General features: G+C 50.6%; 1 protein-coding gene across 1 annotated transcript in view; it reads right to left on the bottom strand.

Annotated features, from left to right (window-relative positions):
* The window catches only part of LOC107394833 (polyhomeotic-like protein 1), a 20,882-nt gene extending 4,794 nt beyond the window's left edge, over positions 1–16,088 (bottom strand). Inside the window, exons 1-13 of the mRNA XM_015973988.3 lie at positions 15,840–16,088; positions 14,811–14,935; positions 10,720–10,836; positions 10,392–10,475; positions 10,174–10,302; positions 9,954–10,100; positions 9,797–9,872; positions 8,763–9,709; positions 8,497–8,632; positions 8,241–8,410; positions 8,065–8,158; positions 6,967–7,054; positions 2,405–2,582 (exon numbers count right to left, since the gene is read on the bottom strand). Coding sequence (XP_015829474.3) covers positions 2,405–2,582; positions 6,967–7,054; positions 8,065–8,158; positions 8,241–8,410; positions 8,497–8,632; positions 8,763–9,709; positions 9,797–9,872; positions 9,954–10,100; positions 10,174–10,302; positions 10,392–10,475; positions 10,720–10,836; positions 14,811–14,935; positions 15,840–16,017 — 2,469 coding nt within the window. The 5' untranslated portion in view covers positions 16,018–16,088. The remainder of the gene's footprint in view (positions 1–2,404; positions 2,583–6,966; positions 7,055–8,064; positions 8,159–8,240; positions 8,411–8,496; positions 8,633–8,762; positions 9,710–9,796; positions 9,873–9,953; positions 10,101–10,173; positions 10,303–10,391; positions 10,476–10,719; positions 10,837–14,810; positions 14,936–15,839) is intronic.
* Between the last annotated feature and the right edge of the window lie 1,236 nt (positions 16,089–17,324).

A 17,324-nucleotide genomic window follows, 5' to 3' on the forward strand; every position in this document is an offset into this window, starting at 1 on the left:
GATCCGGACATTCGTCCCTGTAGACCAGGAACCGGACGTTCGTCCCTGTAAACCAGGAACCGGACGTTCGTCCCTGTAGACCAGGAACCGGACGTTCGTCCCTGTAAACCAGGAACCGGACGTTCGTCCCTGTAAACCAGGAACCGGACGTTCGTCCCTGTAAACCAGGAACCGGACGTTCGTCCCTGTAAACCAGGAACCGGACGTTCGTCCCTGTAAACCAGGAACCGGACGTTCGTCCCTGCAGACCAGGAACCGGACGTTCGTCCCTGCAGACCAGGAACCGGACGTTCGTCCCTGCAGACCAGGAACCGGACGTTCATCCCTGTAAACCAGGAACCAGACGTTCGTCTCCGTAGACCAGGAACCGGACGTTCGTCCCTGTAGACCAGGAACCGGACGTTCGTCTCCGTAGACCAGGAACCGGACGTTCGTCTCCGTAGACCAGGAACCGGACGTTCGTCCCTGTAGACCAGGAACCAGACGTTCGTCTCCGTAGACCAGGAACCGGACGTTCGTCTCCGTAGACCAGGAACCGGACGTTCGTCCCTGTAAACCAGGAACCGGACGTTCGTCTCCGTAGACCAGGAACCGGACGTTCGTCCCTGTAAACCAGGAACCGGACGTTCGTCCCTGTAGACCAGGAACCGGACGTTCGTCCCTGTAGACCAGGAACCGGACGTTCGTCCCTGTAGACCAGGAACCGGACGTTCGTCCCTGTAAACCAGGAACCGGACGTTCGTCTCCGTAGACCAGGAACCGGACGTTCGTCTCCGTAGACCAGGAACCGGACGTTCGTCCCTGTAAACCAGGAACCGGACGTTCGTCTCCGTAGACCAGGAACCGGACGTTCGTCCCTGTAGACCAGGAGCCGGACGTCCGTCTCCGTAGACCAGGAACCGGACGTTCGTCCCTGTAGACCAGGAACCGGACGTTCGTCCCTGTAGACCAGGAACCGGACGTTCGTCCCTGTAGACCAGGAACCGGACGTTCGTCCCTGTAAACCAGGAACCGGACGTTCATCCCTGTAAACCAGGAACCGGACGTTCGTCCCTGTAAACCAGGAACCAGACGTTCATCCCTGTAAACCAGGAACCGGACGTTCGTCTCCGTAGACCAGGAACCGGATGTTCGTCCCTGTAAACCAGGAGCCGGACGTTCGTCTCCGTAGACCAGGAACCGGACGTTCGTCCCTGTAGACCAGGAACCGGACGTTCGTCCCTGTAGACCAGGAACCGGACGTTCGTCCCTGTAGACCAGGAACCGGACGTTCGTCCCTGTAGACCAGGAGCTGGACGTTCGTCTCTGTAGACCAGGAACCGGACGTTCGTCCCTGTAAACCAGGAACCGGACGTTCGTCCCTGTAGACCAGGAGCCGGACGTTCGTCTCCGTAGACCAGGAACCGGACGTTCGTCCCTGTAGACCAGGAACCGGACGTTCGTCCCTGTAGACCAGGAACCGGACGTTCGTCCCTGTAGACCAGGAACCGGACGTTCGTCCCTGTAAACCAGGAACCGGACGTTCGTCCCTGTAGACCAGGAACCGGACGTTCGTCCCTGTAGACCAGGAACCGGACGTTCGTCCCTGTAGACCAGGAACCGGACGTTCGTCCCTGTAAACCAGGAACCGGACGTTCGTCCCTGTAAACCAGGAACCGGACGTTCGTCCCTGTAGACCAGGAACCGGACGTTCGTCCCTGTAAACCAGGAACCGGACGTTCGTCCCTGTAGACCAGGAGCTGGACGTTCGTCTCTGTAGACCAGGATGTCAACTTGAAGCAAGAATGTTTGTCTGACAAATTTTTGTGAGCAGGGCCGACCGGGCATTGCCACTGGATGCGTTAGCATTGTGCAACATTCGTGAAGCACAGTACGTGATCATTAGCTGACTTTTCTTTACGTAACGCTTCTGCATCCGGTGGAAAGGCCCAATCAGACATAGAAAAATTTGTCAGACAAACATTCTTGCTTCAACTTGATGTCCTGGTCTACAGAGACACACTTCCTGCTTTTCCTTCTTCTAGTCATACTGCTCCTTCTTCTCCTTGCTAGTTATCACGTGAACCTCCGAAATCACGCTTGATCTGGCAATTCTCCAGTGAATCTGTGACCTCACGGGACCAGCTGTGGAACGCTTTTGCTGCCGAAGCACGTCTGAAATGCTCTCGGTGGGAAGGGATGCACTGCTGAGCTCCCAGCGACAACATGCCTAATCAGTAACGCGCTGCTTAAGCGTCGACTGGGAAGTCTGGGTAAGGGCGGCCATCAGCGGTGTAATGTGCCTCTCAGACACACGAAAGCCGGGGTTAGTCCCACAAGCGTTTGTTTCATCTTCCCGGTCAAATCATCGATCTTTTCCAGCAGCACAAAGCCAATAATTAAAGTTTTACAGAAACCTTCTCACCTTTGCAGGAATGGGTCTTCCTGCTATCTTTGCGCTGGCTATCTCGGAGCTAGTCCTGCGAGGAACTCTCCTCCTGGCGATCCCGCCGTCGTCGTCCGAGTTCGAGAGGTGATCCCGATCCCGACGCTGGCTGTGGCGCTGCCTCACAGAGTAGTGCTGTCTGAAGCTGACGTTGTACCTGGGGAACCAATACATACTGTATCGTAGACAACGAGTGACATATACGGTACTGGAGCCTGGACGAGCAACACACACAGTTTTGTCCCTTTGCAGCACATATGGAGCATAAACTAAACACACACACACACACACTCCGTCAGCAAAGAGACAAAAGCAAAACAATATCATATGTTCACTTTTAAGCAATGCAACCATTGATTAGAAAACATATGATGTCATAAACACAACAGATAACACGGAGCACAAAGACTGGCATCATTTCAAAAGAAACGTAACAAACGGTGATTATTTTAAACAGAAAATATTCATGCTGCGAAACAAACAGCTGGAACCACCAGATGTTCCACACATCTGTCGCTGAGTCTTAGTAACAGGCAGAGTTTAGATTGAATTAGAGCTGCACGGCGTTATGTTTTAGCGCCGACACAACGCCAACTCCATGTGTTCTCCAGAATTAAGGATACCCGACACACAGCGGCCCAAAAATCCTCCTCCAGCATTGTGGAAACAGATGAGGAATTGGTTATGGGAAGTTTCAAAGACTTCCAAACTTCTTAGGCTATTTGATGCGTCAATAAACAACAAACGTCGCTGTGATTAGTTTGAGCTACACACGTGAGATTAGGGGGAGGAACTTTTGACCTGGCAGCCAACTGTCAAAGGTTTAGCCTCAGCCGGGGAAGTGACATAACCCTTCACCTGTTTGAGCAGGTAAGATCACACCTGCAAACTCGGAGGATGCTGTAATCACCCCTAAGAGGTTATTGTTGTGAGGCATGATGGTTCAGAAAGGCAAACTGCTGTTCTGACTCTCTAATGCAGCAGAAATGTTAAGAAACTTTCTCGTCACTAGTTTCTCCTCCGGCATCCTAAAATCTTCCGGTGCCCAGATCAATACATGTTCTAAATGAGTCAGGCTGTAGCATACTGGCGGCCATTTCTGACCAGATAAAAGTATTTATGTTACTAATATTAGGTTTTATCGGAGTTTAATACTGGCTGTGTTTACTACGAACTCTACTTCAGAAAAAGAAAAAACACAACGAGCCTCTGGAAACATTTAGAAAAAGTCAAGTCCTCAACAGAAAACCGTCATTTAGTGGCAATTTTGTTCGGTTTGATGAACGCTGAGCTCTAAACCGCTGTGAGAAGTTAAAGCGACAGCGATCGCTCACTGAGAGTACCGCTGCTGCCTCGTCTCTGAGTGGGATTGGTCAAAGACGACACGTGACTAACGTGTGAACAAGGAGTCCTCCCTCCTTACTCTAAGTTGATTCTCATGAGAGTGACTGAACCCCCCCCCCCCCCCCCCCCCCCCCCAAAACCATAAACTCTTCAGATCTACACGATTCACGTAAACGCCACACTTGGCTTCAAAAACTGCGATTTTCGCCGAAAAGCTACAAGTTCCATTTCAGTCAATTCACTCGGTACAACGAAGGTACCATGGGACATCACGCCCTCGTGTGGCCTGGCTGAAGACACATTTAATCACGCCTGTAAGGCAAATGAAAGTGACGCTGCGTGGAGGCCCCGCCCTCCACTTATAAGCGACCGCGTCGCTGTCATTCCTCAGTTCTTACGCGCTTCACCTCGCTGAGAACACATCTGACAACTAGCTGCGCTATTGAAAGATAGCTTAACCGCTCGCTGACTGGACTCTGCTGCCTTCTGGCTAGCATTCCTGCCCACCGAGCGCCATCTTTTGTGGCTCTTCAGCTTCTCCACTTCGCTCTGCTGTGTGTCTCGCAACGAGCACCGTGTTGGACGTGGCTTCACGGAACGCCGCTTCGCGCCCTTGTCCTCAGGGCTGTGGATTCTCTCTTCACGAGAAGGACCTACACGAAGCTTGCCCGGTTTGCCAGGGAATTCTCCACGCCAGGAGAGCGCTTGTGGACCCGGAGGCGTGCAAGTTCTGTCGCCGACTCCACCGTCCCACGCTCGAACGGCCCATGAAGCTCCTACATCTCCTGGGAGGCGCTGCAGTCTCTTAGCAGGACCCCATGCTTTCCCGTTTGGCCCCGGCTTCGCCCGGCTCTGACGTGGACAGCCTAGTGATCGATGTACCTGCTACTAGCTGGGCAGATCAGATGGAGATGGCGGACAATTTAACCGGACCAAACCTAGAGGCTTCTCAGTTTCCTCCTCTGGCAGAGGATGAAGGAGACATTTTGGACATTTGCCCCGACGGTCAGGACTTGCTCGAGGATGAGGAGGTCCTCTCGGAGGTGGAGTCTTCAGCTCCGGCCGCTACTTCAGCCTCCGAGCTGCGAAAAGACACTTCTTTTCTCCCGCTCTGCTGGCATGCAGCGGGGAGGCTAGAGGTGGACTGGCCCGCTTCTCCACCTGCACGGTTCGTGCTCTGCAGGCTTATATAAATCGCACTCGGAGTATCAGAAAAACAGACCAACTGTTTGTGTGTTTTGCCAAACCCTCCATGGGTAAGGCTTTGTCACAGTGTCACCGGCTCCCAGCTGCCCCTGGGGGTCAGGGCACACGCTACTAGAGGTGTGGCTGCTTCTTGGGCGATGTTTAAGGGTGTTTCAGTTGGTGACATTTGCTCAGCTGCAAGCTGGGCTACACCCCACACCTTTGTGAGGTTTTACCGCTTGGATGTTTTGGCCCCTTCGGTGACCCATGCGGTTCTCTCTGCTGGATCTGATTTGCCATCTTAGGTTGCAATCTCAGGCCAGGTTTAATAGCTGCTCGTTCAAATTCAAAGATGCTTTATGAATCCCAGAGGGGAATTAAGAGTTTCAGTACACACGATTCAGAGATCAGACATACATGGGCAAAGACACATGACAAGAATTGGTGACTGTGGTCATTCGCAACCCTGAGTCGCGCTACCTTAATAGAGATCTGAGGGTTACATGAGGATTGGTTGAAAATTAACATCACAAGATCGATAGTTGAATCTCAGATAGAGGAGGAGCAATGTGGTTTTCGTCCTGGCCGTGGAACTGTGGACCAGCTCTACACCCTTGCAAGGGTGATGGAGGGGGCATGGGAGTTTGCCCAACCAATCCACATGTGTTTTGTGGATTTGGAGAAGGCTTATGACCGTGTCCCCAGGGGCACCCTGTGGGGGACGCTCCAGGAGTACGGGGTGGGTGGCTTTCTGTTAAGGGCCATTCAGTCCCTTTACCAGAGGAGCGTGAGTTTGGTCCGCATAGCCGGTAGTAAGTCGGACCTGTTCCCGGTGAGGGTTGGACTCCGCCAGGGCTGCCCTTTGTCACCGGTTCTGTTCATTACCTTTATGGACAGAATTTCTAGGCGCAGCCGTGGTGTGGAGTGTGTCGAGTTTGGTGGAAGGAGAATCTCGTCTCTGATTTTTGCGGATGATGTGGTCCTCCTAGCTTCATCCAGCTCTGACCTTCAGCTCTTGCTGGGTAGGTTCGCGGCCGAATGTGAAGCGGCTGGGATGTGGATCAGCACCTCCAAATCTGAGACCATGGTTCTCGACCGGGAAAGGGTGGCTTGCTAACTCCGGGTCGGGGGAGAGGTCCTACCTCAAGTGGAGGAGTTTAAGTATCTCGGGGTCTTGTTCACGAGTGAGGGTAGGAGGGATCGGGAGATCGACAGGCGGATTGGTTCGGCGTCTGCAGTGATGCGGACGCTGAGCCGATCTGTCGTGGTGAAGAGGGAGCTGAGCCAGAAAGCCAGGCTCTCGATTTACCGGTCGATCTACGTCCCAATCCTCACCTATGGTCATGAGCTTTGGGTAATGACCGAAAGAACGAGATCGCGGATACAAGCGGCCGAAATGAGTTTCCTCCGTAGGGTGGCCGGGCTCAGCCTTAGAGATAGGGTGAGGAGCTCGGACATTCGGGAGGGACTCGGAGTAGAACCGCTGCTCCTCCGGATCGAAAGGAGTCAGTTGAGGTGGTTTGGGCATCTGGTCAGGATGCCTCCTGGACGCCTCCCTGGGGAGGAGTTTCGGGCATGTCCTGCCGGCAGGAGGCCCCCGGGTCGACCCAGGACACGTTGGAGAGGTTACATCTCCAATCTGGTCCGGGAACGCCTTGGGGTCCTGCCGGAGGAGCTGGTGGAGGTGGCCGGGGAGAGGACGGTCTGGAGCTCCCTAGTTGGGATGCTGCCCCCACAACCCGGACCCGGATAAGCGGAGGAAGCCGCCGCCGCCGCCGACGACGACATCACAAGAGTTTTTCCCCAATGTTGCGCAGCCCTTGAGTTAACCTCATATTTAAGTGTGTGTCAGGTTTTTCTGCTAAAACCAAACCCAAACGACTCCGTGCTAAAAAGTGAAAAATGCTCTGTGAACAGTTGTGTGAAATATTTGGTGGCTTCAGCACCTCAGATCAGAGGGACGATCTAAGATGGCGTTCATCATTTATCACAGTTTCATGCTTGCGAAGTACCTCTTGGCACAAGACATGGAGCAGAACCTTTTGGTGCCCCGGAACTGGCTGGCGGGGGCAAAGTTTTTGCAGTACTCACACTTCAGCACTGAAGATAAAATAAAGAGAGGACAGTCAGGAAACGGTGTCCAACACAAAGATATTCCAGTAGCACCAGAGAGGAAAAATACATCAAACTTAAACGGGTTTGAAGCTTTTCTCTGCAACCAAATCAGCTTCAAGGACTGTTTGTTTTGTTGTTATGAGCCGACAGAAATCTCGATGTTTTCCATCACCGTAAAAAACCTTCTCATTCAAACTGTGGAAATGCACCAAAAACATGGAGGAACGACTGAGACGGCCATTTTTCCACATAGTCCTAAATAATCTGTGATCCGCTGGTCTGAAACTCTTGAAATCAGATTTTAATTTCCAGTTCATGAGCTGCTAAGCAGCGATAAGCAATGACTGCGGGACGCAAAAATAAACACAAATCTAAAATAAAACTTGAATTAGTCAAGAATATTTTATGTTAACGTCTATAGAATTTCATTCTTTGCACGTTATTTGCTCTCGTGCACATTTGCATCAACTCGCAACATAAATGCATGCTTTTTTTTCACTATTTAGTAAAAACATGACACTGAAATACTTTACTGTGGACCCCCTGTGGAGAACATGTGAAATCTATTTTAATGTGTTCAGAGCCTAAACTCCCCTCAAAATCAGGATTTATCAGTTTTACTTTTAAGAGCTCTGAATGTTATAATCTTGCTCATGGACGTAATTTTCACTTTAGAAGTGGGGGGGGGGGGGGTATCTTTACAGTATGTTCTAAAGGGAAACAGGCTTCAACAAAAACTGTTGTTTTCCACGTGGTCCTAGAGCTCAACCAGTGTCCATTTAATATAGCGTAATGTTGGTTTTAGATGGTAAAAAGTGTGCAGGGGTCAAAACTTGACTTTGGAAAAAGTGGGGGGGGACATGTCCCCCTGTCCCCCCCCCAAAATTACGTCCATGATCTTGCTAGTTATTTTAAAAAAAAAAGCTTCGAAATCAAAAGAATTTCTTGTATGTTTCCAGGAAACAGCAAAGCTCTCTGAGCTGTTTGGGCCATACCTGTTGCCGTGGTAACCGTTTCCGATGGGCTAGTTTCCTCCGGACTGTCGTCTGTCAGATCCTCTCCAGCCGAGTCCTTAATGGGACCGCATGTCTGAGAGCGGAACCGGCGACACGTCAGAGCCGTTTCTAAACAAACGTCTGATGGTGAAGGTGGAGAAACGGCGTTTACTCACGGGGAAAGGCTCCGCTCCTTCCTGGATGACAAATCCTTCTATCAGGTGTGTGAGGACCTGCGGTTTAACAACGGCTTGAGGAGGCGAAGCTCTTTCCCCCTGAGCGCAGGCCCCGCGGGACACCGAGAGCGCCGGCGTGGGCGAAGAGGAGGCAGGAGGAGAAGCAGAGCCTGAGGAGCCAAAAGAGGATTTAGTCAAACATTTAATTGTGATTTTTTACTCTTAAAGAAACATGTTTTTGTTTTTTTTTTGCTACCTGCACCGACAGGATTGGTTGGAGATGCTGAGGGGGGGTCTCTGAGCGGCTGGAGCTGAGGAGGAGTCGGCCCATCTTCATCATTCACGGCGCTGGAGTCAGATTTTCGCTTCAGGGAGGTGCTCGTCTGCTTCCCCTGATCAAAAATGAATGAATGAATCAAAAACATGTTCGGTGTTTTTTGCATGAGGCAGAATGATGAACATCCCCGTTTTACCTGAAAAGTGTTTAAAAGACACCGATTGGTTAATTAGAGAGCAGCTGACCTGTGGCGTCTGCCGTCCCGGCGCGTCCCCGTTGGCCGTTACTGCTGGCGCTCCTCTCTGCTCCTCCGCCACCTGTGGGAGGGACTGTGTGGCGCGAGGCTGCGAGGGGGGAGGACAGGAAATGGCTTTGGACTGAGAGAAAGTTGAGCTTGGCGCCAAAGCGCCGTTCTGACTCTGGGCGGAGCTCTGACTGGCCTGTGGGTGCACCCGAGACGCCTGGGCCAGCGGGGGAGCCTCCTGGGGAGTCTGAAGTGTCTTAAGCCCCACCCCTCGGCCAGCCACCCCGCCCTCCCTGGAGGCGATGGAGGCCACCATGGTGAGCAGGCTGGACGAACTGCTGAGGACGGCGGCTCCTTCCTGGCTGCAGCTCCCCCGGGCCAGGGCGAGAGCCTGGGCCCCCCCCAGCGTGCTCTGCCTGGCCCCCACTATCTGAACAGGGATGTGCGGAGGCTGGGTGGGGTGGTTAGAGCTGCTGGTGGGTGTTGGGGCAGGAAGGATGGGAGGAGGGTTCCTAGAAGGCACCTGAAGAGGGAGGCGGAGCCCCTGCAGCGTTTTGGGCTGGATGGGAACGGGTCCGTTCGCGTGGCCCGGCTTCTCGGCGCCAAGCGAAGACTTCTGCAGCGGCTGCACCACCAGAGTCTGGGTGTTCACAGCTGGTTTGATGGTTGCCGTGCCTACCGGGTATCCGTGGGGTTGAGATGTAGCGTTGGACGTCAGGACCAGGGTGGGGGCCGCGGCTCCTGTGGTCAGGGTCCGCGTTCCGTGGAGCAAGAGCTGGGAGAGAGGAATGGAGGAGGTGGAGGACACACCGGAGGAAGAGGAGGGGTGGGCTTTGAGGTTAGCAGGCTGGGGGTAGGTGGGGATTTTGATGTGTGGTGGTTGTGGGTTTGGTTTAGTGGGGGACTGGGAGGCTAAGTGGTGGGACGGCTGAACCAGAGAGTAGGCAGCTGGGGAAAAAAAAAACGACACAAAGCTTCAGTTAAGAGACGATTCAACGGGCCAAAAGCTGCTGGTTGGAATCTTGTCTCCTCTACCAGAGTCACTCTTCTCTGGGGCTTCAGTTTTGACACCTTTTGGACTCGAGACGCCTCTCAGGGCGAGATTCTGCACCTGAAAACAAACAAAAACAACACCGGAAACATCTGAGTAAAGACACATTAAAACCTTTCTGCACCAAGACCCTCCACACACCTGGTCGTTATCCAACTGGCTGCTGGAGGAGGATGCCGGAGGCACTTCCTGTGGCTGCTGGGTGACGGTTGCCACGGCAGCGGTTGCTGCGCTACTGGGCATGAAGATGAGCTGGGAGGAGATGGGGTTCCTCAGGGTTCGGTTGACCTGCAGGACAAACGCGCGGTCGCTAAATGGACAGAAACTTAAGCGGAGGTCACAAACGAGCAGAGAAACTCACCCTCAGGTACATTTGTCCCTGCCGGCCTGCCGTACCGCTCAGCAGCACCGACTGACTGATGCTGGACGCCGCCGAAACGCCTAGAGGACGACTGCTGGTTGTGGAAGCTGATCCAGACGTGACACTGGCCTGAAGAGCAACAAGATGTGACTTCATCAAGTCCGCTCTAGTTTAGAGAACGTTCTAAAGACGGTTTATGCAGAAACAACAAAGCGTACAGATGTGGTGCTGGTGGTCTGAGAAGAGCTGCTGCTGCTGCTGCTGCTGGGGGGGCTGGACTGTCTGCTGGCCGCCAGAGTCGCCTGGAGAGGAGCAACGGAGGAGAGGAGAAAGCTGAGGCTTCAATCAGCTCCACACAGAGCAGACTCACAGATGTCATGTGGCTGAATGAAGACGTGGCTCTTCGGTTTTAGTCACCAAACCTTCAATTTCTCACATTCCAGCTCATCTGCCCACTCCATCCCATCCCATCCCATCCCAGACTTTAGCTCCCAGCTTTTACTGACCGTCATTCCTCGCGTCTTTAAGACTTGCACCCAAACACACCTTCACCTGTTGCACTGCAGCCAGATTCTGCAGCTGGGCGCTGTTGATCTGCTGCTGCAGCATCAGCTGCTGGAAGTACTGGGCTGCATTCGGCTGTCTCTGCAGCGCCTGGAGGGCCTGCGAGGAGGAGGAAGGACAAAAGCTGAGCTGAGCCAAGCAGGTGGAGGGACATCAGACTTAAGGCGGCCATGAGACGAGGTAAAGAAAAGAGGAGAGAAATGAGGACAGAGGGAGGGGTGAGGTAGCAGCTTCCTGCCAGCTGCGGTGATGTATGAGCAGAGGCTCGTACGGTAATAAGTTGAGGGATGAAAGCGGCGGCGGCGGCTTGGGTTAGTATGAGCAGGGTGACAAAGACAGATGGCCGTGCAGGATGACAAAGGCCTGAGAAAATAAGGCCGCGTCTCCGTCTCCACCTCAAATATTCACTCTCGTCTCCATCAGTTTACTCATAAACCATCAACAAAAGAAGCTCTTTTGTCCAATGACTGGTGCTCCAAGCTGTCTGCTTTAAGATCAGAGGAATTAAACCCAAAAGCAGGTTTTAAATCGGTTCTTATCTCCAGGCACACAGAACAGTGTGACGTGTGCTGCTGTAGGCTCCTTAAAAGTCTTCTGGTCTTTAAATAGAAAGTAGAAAATAAAGACTTAGCTCCAACAGAATAGAAAACGGATAAATTAGCGATGGTGAATGTTTTTGGCTCCAGGTCACGCTGATGAGGGTTGAGGCCTTTTTTAAAATCAAGATGGCCGAAATAAAACGGATTATTTTCAAATTTTGGACAATTGTACATTTTACATCAATGAATATAATTATCCAACTTGGCTGCTGATGAGTCGATTATTTAAAGGTGTTGTTTGAATTTTTTCATTAAGTTATCAGTGGTCTCTACTGGAATGAGTCGTTTTTAGGGGAAAAAAAGCTGTGGTGCTCCTGTTTCAGGAAGTTAGCGGGTGGAGTGAGGGCAGAAAACTACCAGATATAAAATCTTACTTACTCATACTTATTCATGAAATGCAAATATCTCACCTCTGATTGGCTAACAGCAATGTGACTTTCTACGGTAAGAAATGCAACACAGATGTTTCTCTTTGAACATCTTAGGTGTGTTCTTGCTGTGTCTTTGTAAATCCATGATTTCGTTCTTTTGTAAAACACAGAAACAGTTTTGTTTACCTGTTTGTAGCTACGGTTTCGCCGACAGCTGCCGGCTTCTTCAGGCTGACGCTGGCGAAACCGTAGCTACAAACAGGTAAACAAAACTGTTTCTGTGTTTAAAAAAGAACGAAAGCATGGACAGATGTTTCTGCTCTGGAGTGGTTCTCCTCTTGTCTCTCTGAGAGCTCCTTTTCTGTGGTCGTCTCCAAGTTTAGGTCCTCCACCACCTCTCTTACCCATGGTGTCCCACAAGGTTCTGTGCTGGGGCCTCTGCTCTTCCTCCTCTATCTGCTTCCTCTTCAGCACATCCTGAGCTCCTTCAAAGGAACCTCCTACCATCTTTATGCAGATGACATCCAACTGTACATCTCCTTTAAGCCCCATGAGATGTCTAAGCTGCAGCTGTTACACACCTGCTTAAGTTATCAAAACCTGGATGGTGGGAGCTTTCTTCAGCTGAATGAAGATAAGACTGACCCCGGGTTTCCACGGGAGCCGTCAGCAGCACGTTACTGCAGCAGCACGTCTTGCTCGCGTAAGCTGCTGCTTGGCCCTTCCCACACGACGCGAAGAAGCAGGAGAGCAGCTGTCACCGACCAAGCACGAAGTCACACGAGTGACTTCGTCAGTAAACACAACAACAAGCAGGAGAAAATTGCAACATGGTTTGTGTTTTATGTTCTGTCCGTTTTATAATCGCCAATACGGACCTGAAAAACAAAGGAGACCGCTAGCTAGGTGATAACTTCTCACGGGGCCGCACAGTTAGTAACGTTTTTTAAAAGTGAAGCAACCAGAAGGCAGTACGTTCTTTATTCTGAAAATCTCGGTAGCTTCTCTCCATTTCCGTGTCCGATTTCCTGTCTTTCCTTCCCCAAAAAAGTCGAACTTGACCCGTTTCAGAGGCGTCGCGCGTAGGAAATAGAACTGGCGCGTAAAGGCCGCGACATGCTGCTCCTGAGACGCGGCCGACTCGCGCTGCTGACGGCTCCTGTGGAAAAGGTTCTGTTGACCACAGCGGTTCCTATCAGCAGCTATGACGTGCTGCTGCAGTAACGTGCTGCTGACGGCTCCCGTGGAAAGCCGGGGTGAGATCCTCATCTGTGCCCCAGACAAGCTGGTTCCCAAAGTCAGAGACTCTCTTGGTCAGCTTGCTTCTCACACCAAACCTTCTGTCAGGAATCTTGGCATGACCTTTGACCCAGCTCTCACCCTGGATTCTCATGTCAGTTCTCTTGTTCGCTCTTCCTTCTTCCTTCTCAGGAACGTTGCTAAGCTGAGTCCCATTCTGTCCCGCTCTGAACTTGAGACAGTTCTCCACACCTTCATCTCCTCACGCTTAGACTACTGTAACTCTCTTTTCACGTGTCTGAGCAGAACCCCCCTGAACCGTCTACAGGTGGTTCAGAACGCCTGTGCTCGGCTTCTGACCAAGTCCTCCAAACATACCCACATCACCCCGCTTCTCCTCCAGCTTCACTGGCTGCCAGTCAACTTCAGGGTTCATTTCAAGATCCTGGTTCTGGTCTATAGGGCCTTACATGGACAAGCTCCATCTTACATTGGTGATCTTCTTAGTCCCTACACCCCCAGCAGGTCCCTGAGGTCCAGTGATCAAAGCCTACTGGTTGTGCAGCACCAGGCTAAAGGTCAAAGGTGACAGATCATTTGCTGCTGTGGCCCCCAGACTCTGGACCTCTCTCCCCCTGAGCCTGAGATCAGTGGACTCAGTGGTCTCCTTTAAAAAGCAGCTGAAGACTCACTTGTTCAAGCTGGCTTTTGTATGACCTTCTTCACCACTCTCTCTTTATTCTGCTCTCCCCACCTATTCCACCTTCCTCAGGATCCACTGATTTCCCTCTTTCCTGTTCACTCTCTCTCTTTCTTTACATTTTGTTTTTAATCACAATTGTCTATTTTTTGCTCATTTTGAATAAATTTTTAAAGAGCAAGTCACCCCCTACCAGAATCTAACTCCACTCCCACTTCATGTTTGAAAAATGCAACAAATGCTGTTGCCTAGCAGACCGAGAGCGCGGAGCCGCTAACAAACACACACACACACACAGGCTCACGACAGCATTGTGACATCATAATGTACCAGTTTACATCATAGCATACTTCTTAGCCAATAGCGGTGGCAGATTTAAATTAAAATACAGTGCAGAGTTTTTACCTGACAACGACACAACACTGCCAGTTTTAGGCAGAATATTTAAATTTGAACTAAGATGCACTGAAGCGCCAAATTATTGACGACACGTGTCTGCAGCACGATTAGACACTCGTTTATTTAGTTTATCTGCAAAAAAAGTTCATTTGGGGGTGACTTGCTCTTGAACCATTTTCTAAATTCTTTTTTATATTTTTACATTTTTTTGTTTTTGTGAAGCGCCTCGTGATTTTTATCTTGAGGCACAATAGAAATGATAGTTTCTTCTTTATTCTTCTTCTTCTGTCACGCTGTGGAGTTGCTAACGGTTAAGTTCCAGTAGACGAGACACCCCTACTCTCTTCTTCCCATGGGCAGTCCCAAACAATGGTGGGCGGGGCCGTGAAAACTAACTTTCCCAATGACAGAAGAGACCGGCCTTTTCTTACCCGATCGTTTTCTGTCTACTTCCTCTCTGCAACTAATTCAGGCGATGGACGTTGGAAATTTTTCACGTTCGGCATGGATGTGCAACTCGGAGAGACAGATCGAATTTCACAAAAGTATGGCACGGTTTCTCTGTATGGGCTTAATAAATCAGTCAATCCTCTGGTGTACTCGCCTCTGATCTCCATCTGCAAGAACGTTTCAGTCAACCCTTTGAATGAGACGCTGTGAGCATTTCATCCTTTGGGTACCAAGATCTTACCTTTTGTTTTTGCTACATGACTTCACTAAGAGCTCCATCTTAGGTCATACCTACAGAAGCGAACACACACCTACCTGCACCGCTTGCCTTTCATACAGAGACATGGAATTCATGGGCGATGGGCGGGAGCTCGTCCCAGAAGCTGCACTCCCATTGGTTGAAACCCCCTGCTGGTTTTGCTCACCGTCCGTTTCCATGGCTGCCGAGGAGACAGCAGATCACTCAAACAGATCTGTGACACTTCTACTTTGCAGAAAGAGCCAAAAACCTTCTGTTACTGCACATTTTTCCTCTAACTTTTGACGGAGCAGCTTACGATTAACCCAACATGCATGTTTAAATCACGCCTGCATGGGGAGAACATGCCAACTCCACACAGCCGGGATTCAAACCTGAGATTTCCTTGCTGTGGGGCAACCGCGCCACCATGCACAGCATGTTTGATTGGAGAGAAAACTGAGATGATGCTTCTGCACGTTGGCACTTGCCAATGCATTTGTAAGAATGCAGTCTGCAAACTAAAGCTCTTCTTCAATCAACAGACACAAATGATTTTAGATCATAAAAACTTTAACAAAAATCTGCATAAAAATAATGAAATTAGAAAAACGTACGTTTTATGCATTCTGCAGAAAAGTGCATCACAAATGATAATCTGATCATTTTGCTGAACCTGAATCTTTACTTTAGTTATTTTTCTACCGAGGAAATGACATTAAGACACAAACTGGGCCAAATATTCCTGCTTCATTACAGAACAGGACAGGTGATCAGAATAACCCATAAAACAGGTGATCATAATCCATCTTTTATGGCAGCATCTTTATTACTCCTCCTGTTCTAACACACACACACACACACACACACGCACACACACACACACACACACACACACACACACGCACACGCACACACACGCACACACACGCACACACACACACAAAACCTGCTTTTAGCTCCTAAAATCACCTGAGACTCAAACACAGGGCTAACGTTTAGCTAGCTGCCCTCCATGCTTCAGACCGGTTGATACCAGATCCACCGGAGGCTGGCCACCGCCGCCGCCGTCTGGCTCGTTAACGGGGCTCTCGGTGGGTGCTTACCGTCACCGCTCGGGGTTTCTCGGGCTCCTCCTTCACCGGCTCCCCGCCGCAGGTCGACTCGGAGCGACTGAGCGGCCTCCTGGTCGGTTCGGTTCCCTGTGCTGGTTCTTCTTCTTTTCTTCTTCTTCTTCTCCTTTGCAGCAACAGAAGCAGCGGCACAGATTTCTCTGCTCTGCATAAATTTGCAGCTGATGTGTTGTTCGGAGGGAAACGCCTCCTTTTTCTTTCTTTTTTTTTCTTCACTGCCCCGCCTCTTCCGGCGCGACGCGATGACGGAGGAGAAGGGGGGCGGGGGATCGGGGTCACGAGACAGATCAGCGACTTCTTCACATTCAGCATCACTTCATTGCTCCATGTGAAATCCAGGATTTTAAGGAGGCATGTGTGGTTCCTATCAGAAGTTCCTTTCAGGGGAACACGATGTTCACCGTGGCAGCATGGCGGGCCGAGAATACCGCGCCATTTGTGCCACCAAGTTTGACATAAATATTTCTGCAATGCCGGACTTCTGAATGAAGATCACCTTCCTGCAACAGAGCGTGATCACGATGACACGTGTAATGGCTGCTGCCAGCAACAATATTTAAAAGCAAGTAAACACTGGGAGCCCCTTTCTAAACGGCAGCAGCTGAGATGGAAAACTGGAGCGACACAGAGAGTCGTTAGAGCCGAAGAGATCGCCACACAGCTGATGCGGAACGTGAAGGACAGCCATCTTTGTGGCTCATGAATGTGGAGCAGGATAAAAACAAGTTACGTCCGAGGCACTTCACACAGTTAACATTCCAATAATGGTCAGGGGCCTCATTTATCAAGCTTGCTTACTCACAAAACGAGGTTGGAAAACTGCATAAGCAACTTTCCACGCAAACTTTGGGATTGATGAACGAAAATGTGTGCAACTTTTAAGTTGAATAAGGACCTTGCTTACGCACATTTTGGACATGGAGAGCACCTGCAGTGCTGCTGCTGAGAAGGATAAAATTACGAAATCCTGCAGCATTATCACTTGTACTGCTTCGTTTTCACACAGAACAAGACTCCCCAAATGCACACACGCGCACACGCACACATAAAAATGTGTTTAGGCCAAGTAGGTTTGTGATATATCAAACATGGAGTTGTGCACAGCTGCACGCAATCTCCGCTTCATAAATCAGAAACTATCTAGAAAGGTTCTCAGCTGCATTTTAGTCACATCCCACCCTCACCACGCCCACTTACTGCCATAAATAGTCAATGCAAAGTGCCTTGTGGACATCATGCATATACATAAGCCGGCTGTTGCAGCGCTCCGCCAATGACATGGCGACCGTAGATCAAGGCAGATCAAGGAAGATCAAGGAAGTGCAATTTCACACAAGCAGAAATTGAGGTACCTGTGGGTGAGGTGGAGAAATGAAAGGAAGTGCTTTTGCAAAACAAATAAGAGAAAATCCACGGAGTGGCACAGTGTTGCTGAAGCCGTCAATGTTGTGAGTTCTT

The sequence above is a fragment of the Nothobranchius furzeri genome, chromosome 19 (genome assembly GCF_043380555.1).
Source record: "Nothobranchius furzeri strain GRZ-AD chromosome 19, NfurGRZ-RIMD1, whole genome shotgun sequence".
Taxonomy (NCBI): Eukaryota; Metazoa; Chordata; class Actinopteri; order Cyprinodontiformes; family Nothobranchiidae; genus Nothobranchius; species Nothobranchius furzeri.